The sequence below is a fragment of the Mastigoproctus giganteus genome, chromosome 13 (assembly GCF_048544385.1).
Source record: "Mastigoproctus giganteus isolate SK-2022 chromosome 13, ASM4854438v1, whole genome shotgun sequence".
NCBI classification, from domain to species: domain Eukaryota; kingdom Metazoa; phylum Arthropoda; class Arachnida; order Uropygi; family Thelyphonidae; genus Mastigoproctus; species Mastigoproctus giganteus.
Genome location: NC_143587.1, coordinates 48435102 through 48447568, shown reverse-complemented (window position 1 = coordinate 48447568; position 12467 = coordinate 48435102). Strand labels below are relative to the sequence as shown.

The 12467-nt window shown below is 34.1% G+C and overlaps 1 protein-coding gene across 3 annotated transcripts in view; it reads right to left on the bottom strand.

Annotated features, from left to right (window-relative positions):
• Window positions 1–12467, bottom strand: part of LOC150076017 (tyrosine-protein phosphatase non-receptor type 11-like) — a 148908-nt gene that overhangs the window by 114721 nt on the left and 21720 nt on the right. For all 3 annotated transcript variants that reach the window (XM_090387998.1, XM_090387997.1, XM_090387999.1), the window contains exon 3: window positions 11389–11583. In XM_090387998.1, coding sequence (XP_090244124.1) covers window positions 11389–11583 — 195 coding nt within the window. The remainder of the gene's footprint in view (window positions 1–11388; window positions 11584–12467) is intronic.

Sequence of the window (12467 nt, the reverse complement as noted above, 5' to 3'; positions counted from 1 at the left end):
ACCTTCTGGCATTTTCCTTCCTTAATAACTGCTCATGTATGAATGTAGATGCAAAATACTCATTCAGTTTGTTTGCTATCTGAGCAGGATCATCAACAGTCGAACCATCGATATCAAATGGACCAATCAGATTCATCTCCTACCTTTTAGAGTTTATATAAGTAAAGAAATCCTTGCTGTTTTTCTTAGCATCCTTTGCCAATGATTTCTTGTAATCTGCCTTTGCCTGCCTAACCTCCTTTGTGATTTGATTACAGACTAGCTTATATCTGACATAGGCTTCTGTGTCGCCTGATAATTTATATGCATCCAATGCATTTTTCTTCTCTGCCACAAGTCTCATTAGACAACCATTTAGGCCTAAACCTTGAACAATATTTCTTAATAGGTATGAAACTTTTAGTAACTTCCACGATTAATTCCTTGAATGCTTCCCACCTAGAATTTGCTGTTGGTAACATCATCAGTTGATCCCATTGTACAGAATTTAAAAACTGTCTGCAAGTGTTCAGGTCTGGAGGCTGATGCTAAAGGCAATGAGCCTGAAAGGATCTAAAAACCAGCAACTCTTGGAGACAACATTTGGAATACCATGTCCAGGTATAGAGACCACACCAAAAAAAAAAAAGAAGGACATTGGGCTTTTTGAAAAGATCTGAAGGTGGGAAACATGTCTAGTAACATCAGCAAAAGGGCACAGATATATGAGGAAAGACTGAAGATGTGGGCTACTAAACATATTAGAGGAGATTTGACTGAAATCTCCTCTAATATGTTTTAGTTTTCATTTTAGTTTTCCCTCTCCTCTGAGAGGGAAAACTAAAATGAATGAGGGTGAAATTTTTATTGTTATTAGTAAGTCCAAAACTAGGGGCCATAAATTAAAATTACAGGGGAGAGGTTCAGATTAGATTGCAGCAGGAAGTTTTCTTTTAGCCAGTGAGTTTAATTATTAGAATAAGTTACTTCCATTGATGGTTGAGGGTAACACCTTCAAATTATCACCTCTTTCAAATCCTAAAATGGGAAATTCAAAATTAAAGAAGTATCTATGTAAGGATGGAGTCAAATAGGTAGTTTACATTATTATTTATTTATTTTTTTTGTTTTTTGGCAGTGCATCAAAAGCCCAGGGCTTCCTTGACAATATGGCTAATACTAATATTAATGTATCTGGTGGAAGGGGAGGCCTGATTAAGATGTACAGAGCACAGAATGGGAAAGAAAAATGAATGTCAATGAAAGCTGCACATTGAAATGTGAGAAAACCAGGAGGCATAACTACAAACTAGTAGGGAAAAAAAAAGCTAATACACTGGGCCTTGGAATGTTTACAGTTTGTCAATTATTAGAATAAAGTGCATAATTGAAGTGAGTCTAGTGAAATTTAAGGGGAAGCTAAATCGTTAACTTCTGACAGTCACTAATATATATATAAGGAAAAATGACATTTAAAAAGTTAGCATTTTGTAAAAAAAATTGCATACTGTTTATAACTTCACTGATTCTCTTGTACCTGGGGATTAGACCAACCTTGTACTTTATAATGAAGTTGTATACTACCTTATTATATCTGAAATATTTTGGTTAAATGGAGAACTAATACATATCCCTTTCCTTTTTCAAGAACCACTAGTTACATAAAGGATTCAAAGAAGATCCTCCTATGATACTCTACATTTGAAGTTAAAATTCTTTCTAAGGCACCGAAGCTCTTAACTATTTTGCCATATTCTTTTTCTCAACATCAGAGTTTTAATAGCCTAAACAGTATTTAAGAAATATTTTTATTAGATTTACATAACTGAAGGCTATTTGGGATATTCAGAATATTTTCTGGGGCAAACTAAGGCCAGATAGTAATTGATTATTGGAACAAACCACCATCTGGTGCTGTGGAAGTGAAAGCTTGAATAAATTTAAGGAATTGGACATTATTAGAAAGGATGGACAGATGAGATGGGGTAATGTGTTGTTGGTTTTTTTTTTTGCTGATGCTGTATACGCTTGTTTCCTTGCATCATTTGGCAGTAATACTACTATTAATGCCTTATTATCACGCTTATTGCATGTATTCGGCCCTTCCTTTAAACTGAATGATTCAGCTACAATGTGGAGAGAGAGAGCAGGGTGGCCACATTTTGAAAATTGGTAAGCGGGACAATTTGAAACTAAATGTGTAGTATAGAATTTTTTCCTTCAAAAAGTAAAAGAAAAATATAAAATTACAATTGAAATACAATTTTTTATCAATCAATCATAGTATTTATTTGTTATATGATTGTTGTTAATATGTATTTGCCCAATATAAACTATAATATTATTTTTAAGTTATTTTAAAAATAGTGAGGAGGACTAATTTTATTTTATATATTTTTCTTTAGATTTTGCTAGTTTTAAAATTTCTTCTCCTTCCAAAGATTGTAAAAAATTTTTAAATTCTGAATGGGTCATGTTATAGTTTTCTTTCACCATAAGTTCGGCATCTAAATTTTCTAATAAAAGACGGTTTCTCTCTTTCCACCAAGCAGTTTTCATTAAGCTGAAAACTCTTTCTAATGAAGCATTTGAATGTGGAATATTTAATATGGATATTACAATTTGGGACAAATTATTTGCCTCTGGAAATTGAGAAAAATTGCACCCTTTTTTATCAACACTCATTTTCTTTTCTTCATTACTCAATGAAGCTGTTGTTGAATATTTCTACTAATTCTCGAATTGCATTAAAATGTTGGTGGAAAAAAGATTCTCAATTCTCATCATTTTTCTCTTGTTATCAGAATTAATTTTTTAAACATCTGTTAGATTCCAATAAGAATTAATTAAAAATACGTAAAATCAATAAATTAAAGGTTTTTTCCTCTCTTATCTAGACAAATGATGGTATTATCGGGAAGCAGGACTTGAAGTTTAAAATCATGGTCAGACCAGACCAGACCAGACCAGAGAGAGAGAGAGAGCGAGAGAGCGAGAGAGAGAGAGAAAGTTTTAACTGTTCCAAACAGAACAATCTGCAACAATACTAATGAAATAGCAATGTAAATAGGATGTAAACACGTATCCCGTTAATACAGCGAGCTCTAAAATGAAAAATTTATTTCAATATTTATTTCTACAAATAATATATCATGTGCACATTACATTTTTATTCATAAATTAGTGAAATATGTGAATGATACTTACACAAATATGCAACCTACTTTTCGAAATATAAAACTCCAAGAAAGACTTTATTGCTACTTTTATACTGTAGATATATGGGTGGGGTAACGGCAATTTATCCTTCAGAGCTAACTAGGCAAGATATTAATTGAACATTTAGGAAATGCTCTATTAATATTTGAAATTTTCACCTATTATCAGAAATATATCTGCAATTTTCTACAATTTTCTGTTATCCACAGAAATATATAATACAGTCAAAGCTCTTTATAGTGACTCCACAGAGAATGAGAAAAACGGTTGTTATATTGATAGTTCATAAAATCAGAAAACAAATAAAGAGAAGTTTATATATTTAATATAAAATTCTAGTAATACAATATAATAATTCTGAATATGTATTACAGTATTAAACAAGAAAACGAAGATTGTACATTAATCATACAGTGTATAAATTTACATACATATATATATATATATATATACAGGTGATTCACTACCAGTGCGACAAACTTGCAGGAAGTGTAGGGGCACAAAGACGAATCGGAATCACATAGCATTGCAGAGTCCAAAATGCTTTCATCATGCGGTAGAGGACATTGAATGGGAGGTCGCGTGAACAGCGATCCTGCTGGAAGTCAGCATTTGCGAACCGGTTCCCGAGGCAGTAGGATGGACGAGTATTCAAACGTTGAACTGGCCAACATGCACCTCGCGTATGGAGCTGCGGACTGTAATGGGCGCGCCGCTCTGCGTTTGTACCAGTAATGTTTCCTGCATAGGCGTGCTCCTCATCATACGATTTTCGCACGTGTGCACAGAAGGTTACGTGAGACTGGTTGTTTCATGAGAGGTATCATGAATCGAGAGCGAATGACGAGGATGCCAGACAACGAGGAGAATTTCCTACGTCTTGCAGAAGGTAATCTGAGTACGAGTACTCGAGCCAACGATTGGGTATTTCCCAATCCACTGTATGGAGAATACTGTCAACAGACCAAATGAGTTCATACCATCTGCAACGCGTCCAATCATTGGAGCCTGCAGATTATCCACTCCGGAGGACTTTTGCTACTTGGTTTCTTCAACAGAAACGGTTCGCAAATGCTGACTTCCAGTGGGATCTATGTTCATGCGACCTCCCGTTCAATGTCCTCTACCGCATGATGAAGGCATTTCGGACACTGCAATGCTATGTGATTCCGATTCTTCTTTGTGCCCCCTACACCTCCTGCAAGTTTGTTGCACTGGTAGTGAATCACCCTGTGTGTATATATATATATATATATACACACACAGTAATTTACCGTAGACAATAGTACATATGTTCAATATCTATGTACTTGTGTGTGTATGTACATACATACATAAGGCCTAACCATAGACAGGGAAAATGGTTTCAGACTTTTAAAATAATCTGTCAAAATGCACTGTTTCAGTGGCAGAGAATATTTTAAATAAATCAGTCAACTACTGAGTGCCGGGATGTTGTTTTGGTTTTTAGGAGCATTAGCAACTAAGGCCATATTGCTCCGGGATATGCGGTGGTCATTCCCTGACTTTTCCGCATCCTCCGTATTTGGTGGTGACGGGCTCGAACCCCAGTCTAATCAAGAAGCGCATGCTACGCACTGAGTGCCGGGAACTCAGGATGAAGGGTCCAGGAGTTAAAGGATCTGCTGGTTACATGTTAATACCAGATACCACAAGACATGTTTAGAAACTTGTAGCATCCATGCCTTGCTGGGTACAAGCTGTTTTGGCTACACGCAGAGGATGAATGGCTGTTAGTATAGTATCTCAAATAGAGAGCTTTATGGTAACTGTAAAAAAAAGTTTCTACTACCCTGGCTTGGCCTAAAACTGAGGAAATAACAAAAACGTTGTCTATTTGGTTCTTTCCAGTTGTTGTTAATGACAAGGATGGGAGAAGCAAATCCAACTTCTTCCTGGATTAAAGTCTTGGGGAAGAAGCGACTGGCAGGTGAGGGCTGTGCAAGACTGCGCAGGTGCATCCCCACCACCACCGCTGCCTCAACACTGGCTCTCTAAGTACCTCCTTGCTGGGACAACTTTGAAAATTGTTAAAAAATACTTCTCGTCGCAAAATTTATAAATGACCTTTATAGAATTATTAGCTAACTATTTAGCAACCTTTTTGTCACCAAAAGGAGAGTTACTTAAGTTACAAAAAGTAAATGATAGATTTCAATAAGAATAGTTTTCCCTTGATAAGCATCAAATAATGCATAGCTAATGTGATTTTTAAATTTTTAACTCCATTAGCGATGGAAACAGAGGGGGAGGGACACGAAAATTACTAACATTTTCCTGTCTGGCCGCCATTTTTAATTTTAAAAATATTTAAAAATTCTAATTTAAACCTACTCGTTGAGCTCTTTCCAACGATGTGTAATAAGCTATAGATTGTCAACAACATTTTGTCCCCCACACAGTTTACCCCCATTTCTCAGACAAATTTTTGTCAACAACAACGATCAATATGGCATTATGTTGGCCCACATGATGCACAAACCTATGCAAAATTTCAAGTCAATAGGTTGAGTGGTTCCAGAGATACAATGCTGTGACAGACGGATGGACAGACAGACAGACAACCGAATGACATTATAAGGGTCCTTCGTTAGACAATGGACCCTAAAAAGAATTATGAAGGTGCATGATAACAGTTAATTGACTTTTGCAGTTAAGGTGCACTTGAAAAAAAAAATTATGTACATGTTCTAATACTTGATGAATTTCCTTCAATGAAACATAGTAAGTTCCTTGTTTTTTATCACTACAAATTTCAGGTTCCAATTTGTCTGCAATGAGTTCCTCTTCATTTGTGCATAACCTGAAACACAGTGCCTGCATCCACTTTGGCTTAATGTTCAAAACACTTTTCCCCTTCCAGGCAATGACACATATCCTCAAAGATTTCTTCGTTATTATCAGATGGTTCTTTGAAATTAATAGAGGAAGAAGCAAGCAAAGCTTCATTCACTGCATCATTCAAAGAAACAAATCCAGCATGTTTAAAAAGTAAATGGCAATCACTTTTTCATTAACCTCATCCCATGCTGAAACACAAATATATTGACTGAAGCATGCAGATTTCACATTGTGTTTCACTTTTGGGACAGCAGAATTTTGTTTAATAGTATTCTTCAAGGCACTGGATTACACCTTAACTAAGTGGCTGAAGAACCGATATCATATTAGGTGGCAAGTAGTTAACAGTAATTGGACATAGGCAAAATTTTTATATTTTCTCCACTCATCTTTTGATTAAATCTCTCATTCATTCTTCATGAATTTTTTGAAGATATCCAAGCCTTTTGATCTGTGTGATACATAGTTGCCAACATTTTCAAACCTTTAAAGAATCAAGCACCTAGGTTTTTCCCAATGACTAAGAGAGGGGGTTTCTTTCTGTCAGACCTATTTGCTGCTAGGACAGAAGTTTGTAGTGTGGTGCACCCCCCAGAGGTAGTTTTTTGGGGGGCATTCAGAATGAATTTATCAGGTTAAACCCAGAAAGAATATACATGGGAGAAAATACAATCAACAAGCATGTGGTTTATGGTTGACTCAGAGGAACTAAAAGAAAAAGTACCAAAGAAAGGAAAGTAATAAAAGAACTGACTGCAATCGAAATGAACAATACAAGAGAAATATCTGGAGCATAAAAGACAAGACAATAAAGATCAAAGTGACAAAAACAAAAATGTTAAAGTGTGTAATTAAATTCATGATAAATACAGCCCAGAATAGGAAATGAAGTAAATAACATACAAAGCAGCAAGAGAAAGATGGTAAAACTTTGAGGAAAAAAAAAAAAAAAAAAACAAACCCTTTCCTTTGCTCTTCCTTTACTTTTTTCCCCACGTACTTTTTTTACTCTTTTTCTATATCTCTTCATCCTTTTACTTATATCTCTTAAGTTATATTCATTACGGTCATTTGGTTTATAACACTTTTATCATTATCACTTTCTCCCATCTTTTTTATATACTACATTTTATATATTGATATAATTAAATCTATTATACCACTGAAATTATTTGGGTAACCTATAATACATGCCATAGCTAAATTAAAAATCTTGTTCGTGTACTAGAATTTATAAAGTACCAATTACTAATATGTAACTTAATAACGAAGAAGGGTAATAGGGATATTAAAACAAATATTAACATATTGAACACAATATGTTAATACTCCATGTATACAGGCTCAATGTATAAGTTTAAATAAATTCAGGGGGTCATCGAAAAAGGTGTCCATGATTTCCCTTTTAATTATCTTCGGAAATATTTGATCAATTGCTGTGATCGTAGCAGCAAACAGTGTCGTAACTCACTAAGTTTTATTTGACACCTCAACAATGACCTTGGTTGCGGAGTGAAGTGTGTGCAGAATGACTTCTACATGCACTGCCTCAGTCAGTGTCAGTAAGATGGCCACCTTGCAACAGAAAGCACAGTATGTGTTGTGTTACGCTGAATTTAAATCTGTCATAACAATGCAATGTCAATACAAGTACGTTGGTATTGATGTTGTACTGTTATGACAGATTTAAAATGCTGTGATTGTAGCAGCAAACAGTGCGGTAACTTACTAAGTTTTATTTGACAACTCAACAATGACCTCGGCCAACACACACTGTGCTTTCTGTTGCACAGGGCTTGGCACACCATTCTTCTCTTTCTTGGTGATTCCTTTCTACTTCTAACTCTCGCTCTCTCTCAGGATAATTCTGAAATTTTTTTTTTTTTTTTGGCTGGTGCAGCATAAGCCTCAGGCTTCCTTGCACCATACGGCTAATAATAATAACAATCTTACTGACACTGACTGAAGCAGTGCACGTAGGAGTCAATCTGCATACACTCATGGCATAGCCAAGGTCATTGTTGAGGTGTCAAATAAACTTAGTAAGTTACCACACTGTTTGCTGCTACAATCACAGCAATCGATCAAATATTTCTGAATATAATTAAAAGGGAAATCACGGACACCTTTTTCGATGACCCTGTATTTAAATTTATTTCCTGCTGATTACAGCCTGTATACATTGATGGGCACTCAACAAGGATCATAATACAAGTGCAAGCAATCAGCATAAACCTATCTGTTTCTATGGTCCATATTCCAGTTTAACACATTTTTATTAATAGGTGTAGAAATTATATCAAATGGGGAGTTAATTTAGTTGCAAAGTAGAAATACTGGGCATTTAACTTGGGTGTAAGCTAGAATTAATAGACTGTTGGTCCAACAAGCAGAGGCACAATTAATTAAAATTATAGAATTAATCTAAAGACGTCCTTACCATAGTGCAGCTAAATAAGAAAATGGTGCAACGCCCTCTAACCAATTTTGTTTAGGTTAGTATTATGTGATATAATAAGAAATACGTGGTATATACGCCTATTGTATTTAGGATTAAAATAAATAAGTATGGGAATAAAGGGAAATGAAGTAAAAATAAAAAGGAATAAAATAAAATAAAAATATATAAAAATTAAAATAAAGTCAATAAAATACAAATTATGCCCTTCCCTCCTCATGTAACTATCTAGTTGATCTTTGAATTTCTTCAAACTTTCAGCCTCAAATACCTGCAGAGGCATTGTTCCAGTAATCAACGACTTGCGGCTTACAGAAAACTTCCTACAAGTTAATCTAAACCTCTTCCCCCATAATTTCAATTTATGGCCCCCTACTTCTGGAATTCTTTATAACAATGAAAATTCCACCTGCATTCATTTTACTAATCCCTCTCAGAGGCTTATAAACCTCAATCAGATCCCCCGCTCTAAGGTGCCTGGTGGCCAAGCTCTGTAGCCCACATAATCAGTCTTTCTTCGTATGGTCGCTATTTTGCCAATCTCACCAAGCAAGTTTCCCATCTTTGGACCCTTTCAAGAAGTTTGATGTCTTTTTTTCAGACGTGGTCTCCATACTTGGACAAAGTACTCCATATGCAGTCTTATAATTGCCTTATACAGTGGGATTATGACCTCCCATCTTAAGGTAATTGCATGTTATTTTTACCTTAAGTACATCACATGAAAGCAAAAGTTATGGGTCGTAGTAATAAACGTGTTTGAATAAACTTTCCACATTAAGTAGGCTATTAGAACCACATAGAATTTTAAGACATGCAGGTAAAATTTCCTCTTTTTTTCTGTTTTTATACTTAATTGGCAAGAATTGTTATCTTAAATGTTTTTTGTTATTTTCAGAAGTGGGCACTAATAATGCTAGATTTATTATTTCTGTGTATTATATTGTGTGGGATGTATAAAAATTCCCAGGGAGGGTTTACCTATACTGTTTTTGGGGTTCAGCATAATTTTGCCATTATCTATTCCTCCTCTTTATCACCAAGGTTATCTTAGTTTGTGTCTGAGAATTCTCCAATGGTGTAATATTCTATACTTCCAGGGAGTATTCAGTACCATAGAGGAATATTAACTGTAACAATCAGTTATACCAGTTATACATGTAGAGACATATATACAGGGTGGGCATATAATAATCACCATGTTACAAACTGTTGTAAAAAGAAAAGTACACCAGATAAAGAAAAACAGTTTTATTTGAAAGACCAACTCAGAAAGTTTTCACACAGACATTATTAGGTTTCATTTCGGTTCACTTTGTAGCACAATGGATGAAAGACTTTGAACTCTATCAACCATCCAGCTTCAACAGAAGGCTTGTCTGTCTGTTCCTAGTGTAGAATACTTGCTGTTTCTTAAACCTCTAACCACCACTGGATATATGGTCTTTTAGGTGCTGGCAACATCTTTGCACTTTAATAACAGATTTAAATTCCCAGCACATATTTTTTGTTGCAGCAATGGCATTTTGAGTGTGATTTTTCAGCCCTACCATCTAGTAGTTACATGATGTTCCCCAAAACTTTGGGAGTAGCTCTTTTAAATAAAATGAACTATTTCTTTTGTGGTAAGCAGGATATTATTTTTGAACACTTCATGAATTCTTTTAGGACTTTGGAGATATGGCTGCCTTAACTGCTGAACTGTTTCAACGCTCATAATAAAGCACACTGGTTTTCTTACCAAACATCACACCTCATCCAGTTTGCACAAAATTTCTGTGCATTCATTTATAGGTGTTCTAGGAAGATTCCAGTTGTAATACATGCAAAATGTTCACTGTACTTGCACTGCTGACTTAGTTTCCCCAAATCAAAATATATTTAAACAATATGCTTAATAATACTACAACTTAATAAATAATAAATTTTGCAATGTTATATTTTACTGTTATTTTTCTACTTGTTCTTGAAATAACTAATTTCTGTCTCTTCACCTATACATTAATTTCAGTGCTTTCTTCAAACCCTGTAAATATTTTATCCTGAAAAAATATGACAATATAAGCAATTTATGGTAAAAAGGCATTATGTGGGAATTTTCTATAAGTAAAGTAAGATACGTAATGAATGACTCCACAAAGGCAATCAGTTTGCTGATATCTAAATATTCAGTATACCAAAACCAGCTTATTTAAAATTGATGTCTTTTCCATATCCACTGTGGAATACTGTTATCAAGTTAAACTTTGTGGGAGGGGCAATATAACTGTTCTAGTGAACATCACAACTGAACTGTCCCAACTTAGTTCACAGGTTCATTCTTGTTCTTTGCTAGTGCAGTTTAACACATAACACTATCCTAATGAATATATACAAAAATGTCAATTTTAGACAAGTTAGTTTTAGTATACTGAAAGCTGATATATACTTTAGTATATATCAGCATGCAGGAAAATTATGTTCATAATATTTAGTATTAGTACTGGCAAATTAAATATCAATAATTAAAAATATAAACAATAAAATCTGATATCAATAAACTAAGCTGCTTTCAAGTATCAAAGTAAGATAAGCGGTAATTATCTTACTTTAAAACAAGTGTTACTTATCTTATTTTACTTATATTATCTGTAGTATTAATGAATGAGAACAAAAATTCATAACAAGCCAACACATAACGAGGATTATTAAATGTTGATAAATATACTTACATTTTAAAATTATTCACACCTATGTTTAAAAAAAAAACTATGGAATTTCTGTAATTAATATTAAAAAGATATCAAGTTAAATCACCATTAAACTGTCAGCATTATCATTAAGTATTCTAATAAAACCTATAATGATATTACCAAAACAAAAAATTTTACCGCTCTGTAGTTGGGTCAGCACAAACAAGTGGGAATTTCAGTTCAATTATTTCTCCATTTTTTTCCTTTAATTGGCCTTGATTCTCCATATAAAACTGTACAAGCTCAGCTAAAGTAGCAAACTTTTCTCCCCCATACAGATCATAGCAGTCCCCTGAATTTTGGATCTTGATGTGTGTTACCTCTCCATTTCTTCTAAAAATGTCAAAAATCATTGAAATTTTTCCAGCAAAATTTAGGTAGTTTAACACAAAAATTAAACAACAAGCTTTATTATAATTTGCTTTTTAAAGTGTTAGCTTCATTAAACATAATTTCTTCTTAAAGCTAATACAGAGAAATAAATTAATAAACATCAAATGAGCCTTCTCATCTAACATTGTACTGACTGTAAACAATATGCTAGCTTATCAATTACAGTGAAACATCCCTTTAACGGACAGCCATGGGGAATGAAAATCTGTCCGTTAGAGAGAAGTGTCCGCTAACAAGAAGTTTGAGGGAGAAAAAAAAAAAGAATGAAAGAAAAATCGTTAAACGTTTAATGTAAAATTAAATTAAAATATATACAGATTTTGAACAATATTTTTGTAAATAATATACATACAATTGTGCTATGCATATTATGACTTTATCTAAAGAAAAATACATACAGTAATCACTTATTTTCTTCTGCACCTTCTTCCGGCTGATAATTTTGTTTTAAACATTTGTTTAGAGTGAAGAAACCATCGAAAGTCCTTCAGTATCTTCTTCAGTGGCGAAAAACATTTTTAAACGATTGATTTGTATGAGCGCTTCTTCTATTTTCATCGGTGGTTCGTCTTTAATATGTTCTTCGACAGAATGACCTCCTTCCGTCTTTAATATGTTCTTCGACAGAATGACCTCCTTCCATTTCTTCATCCTCATGAGGAACTTCTTGAAAAATATCGATGATAATGTCGTTGATATCTAGAGCACCATCTTCTGTAGTGAAGTTCGAGTCTATATCTTTGTAGCCAGGGTCACTTGTAGCTGAAGTATCGTACATTATCAATAGATGTTGAAGTTTTTGTTCTTCTTGGTGCTCCACATTG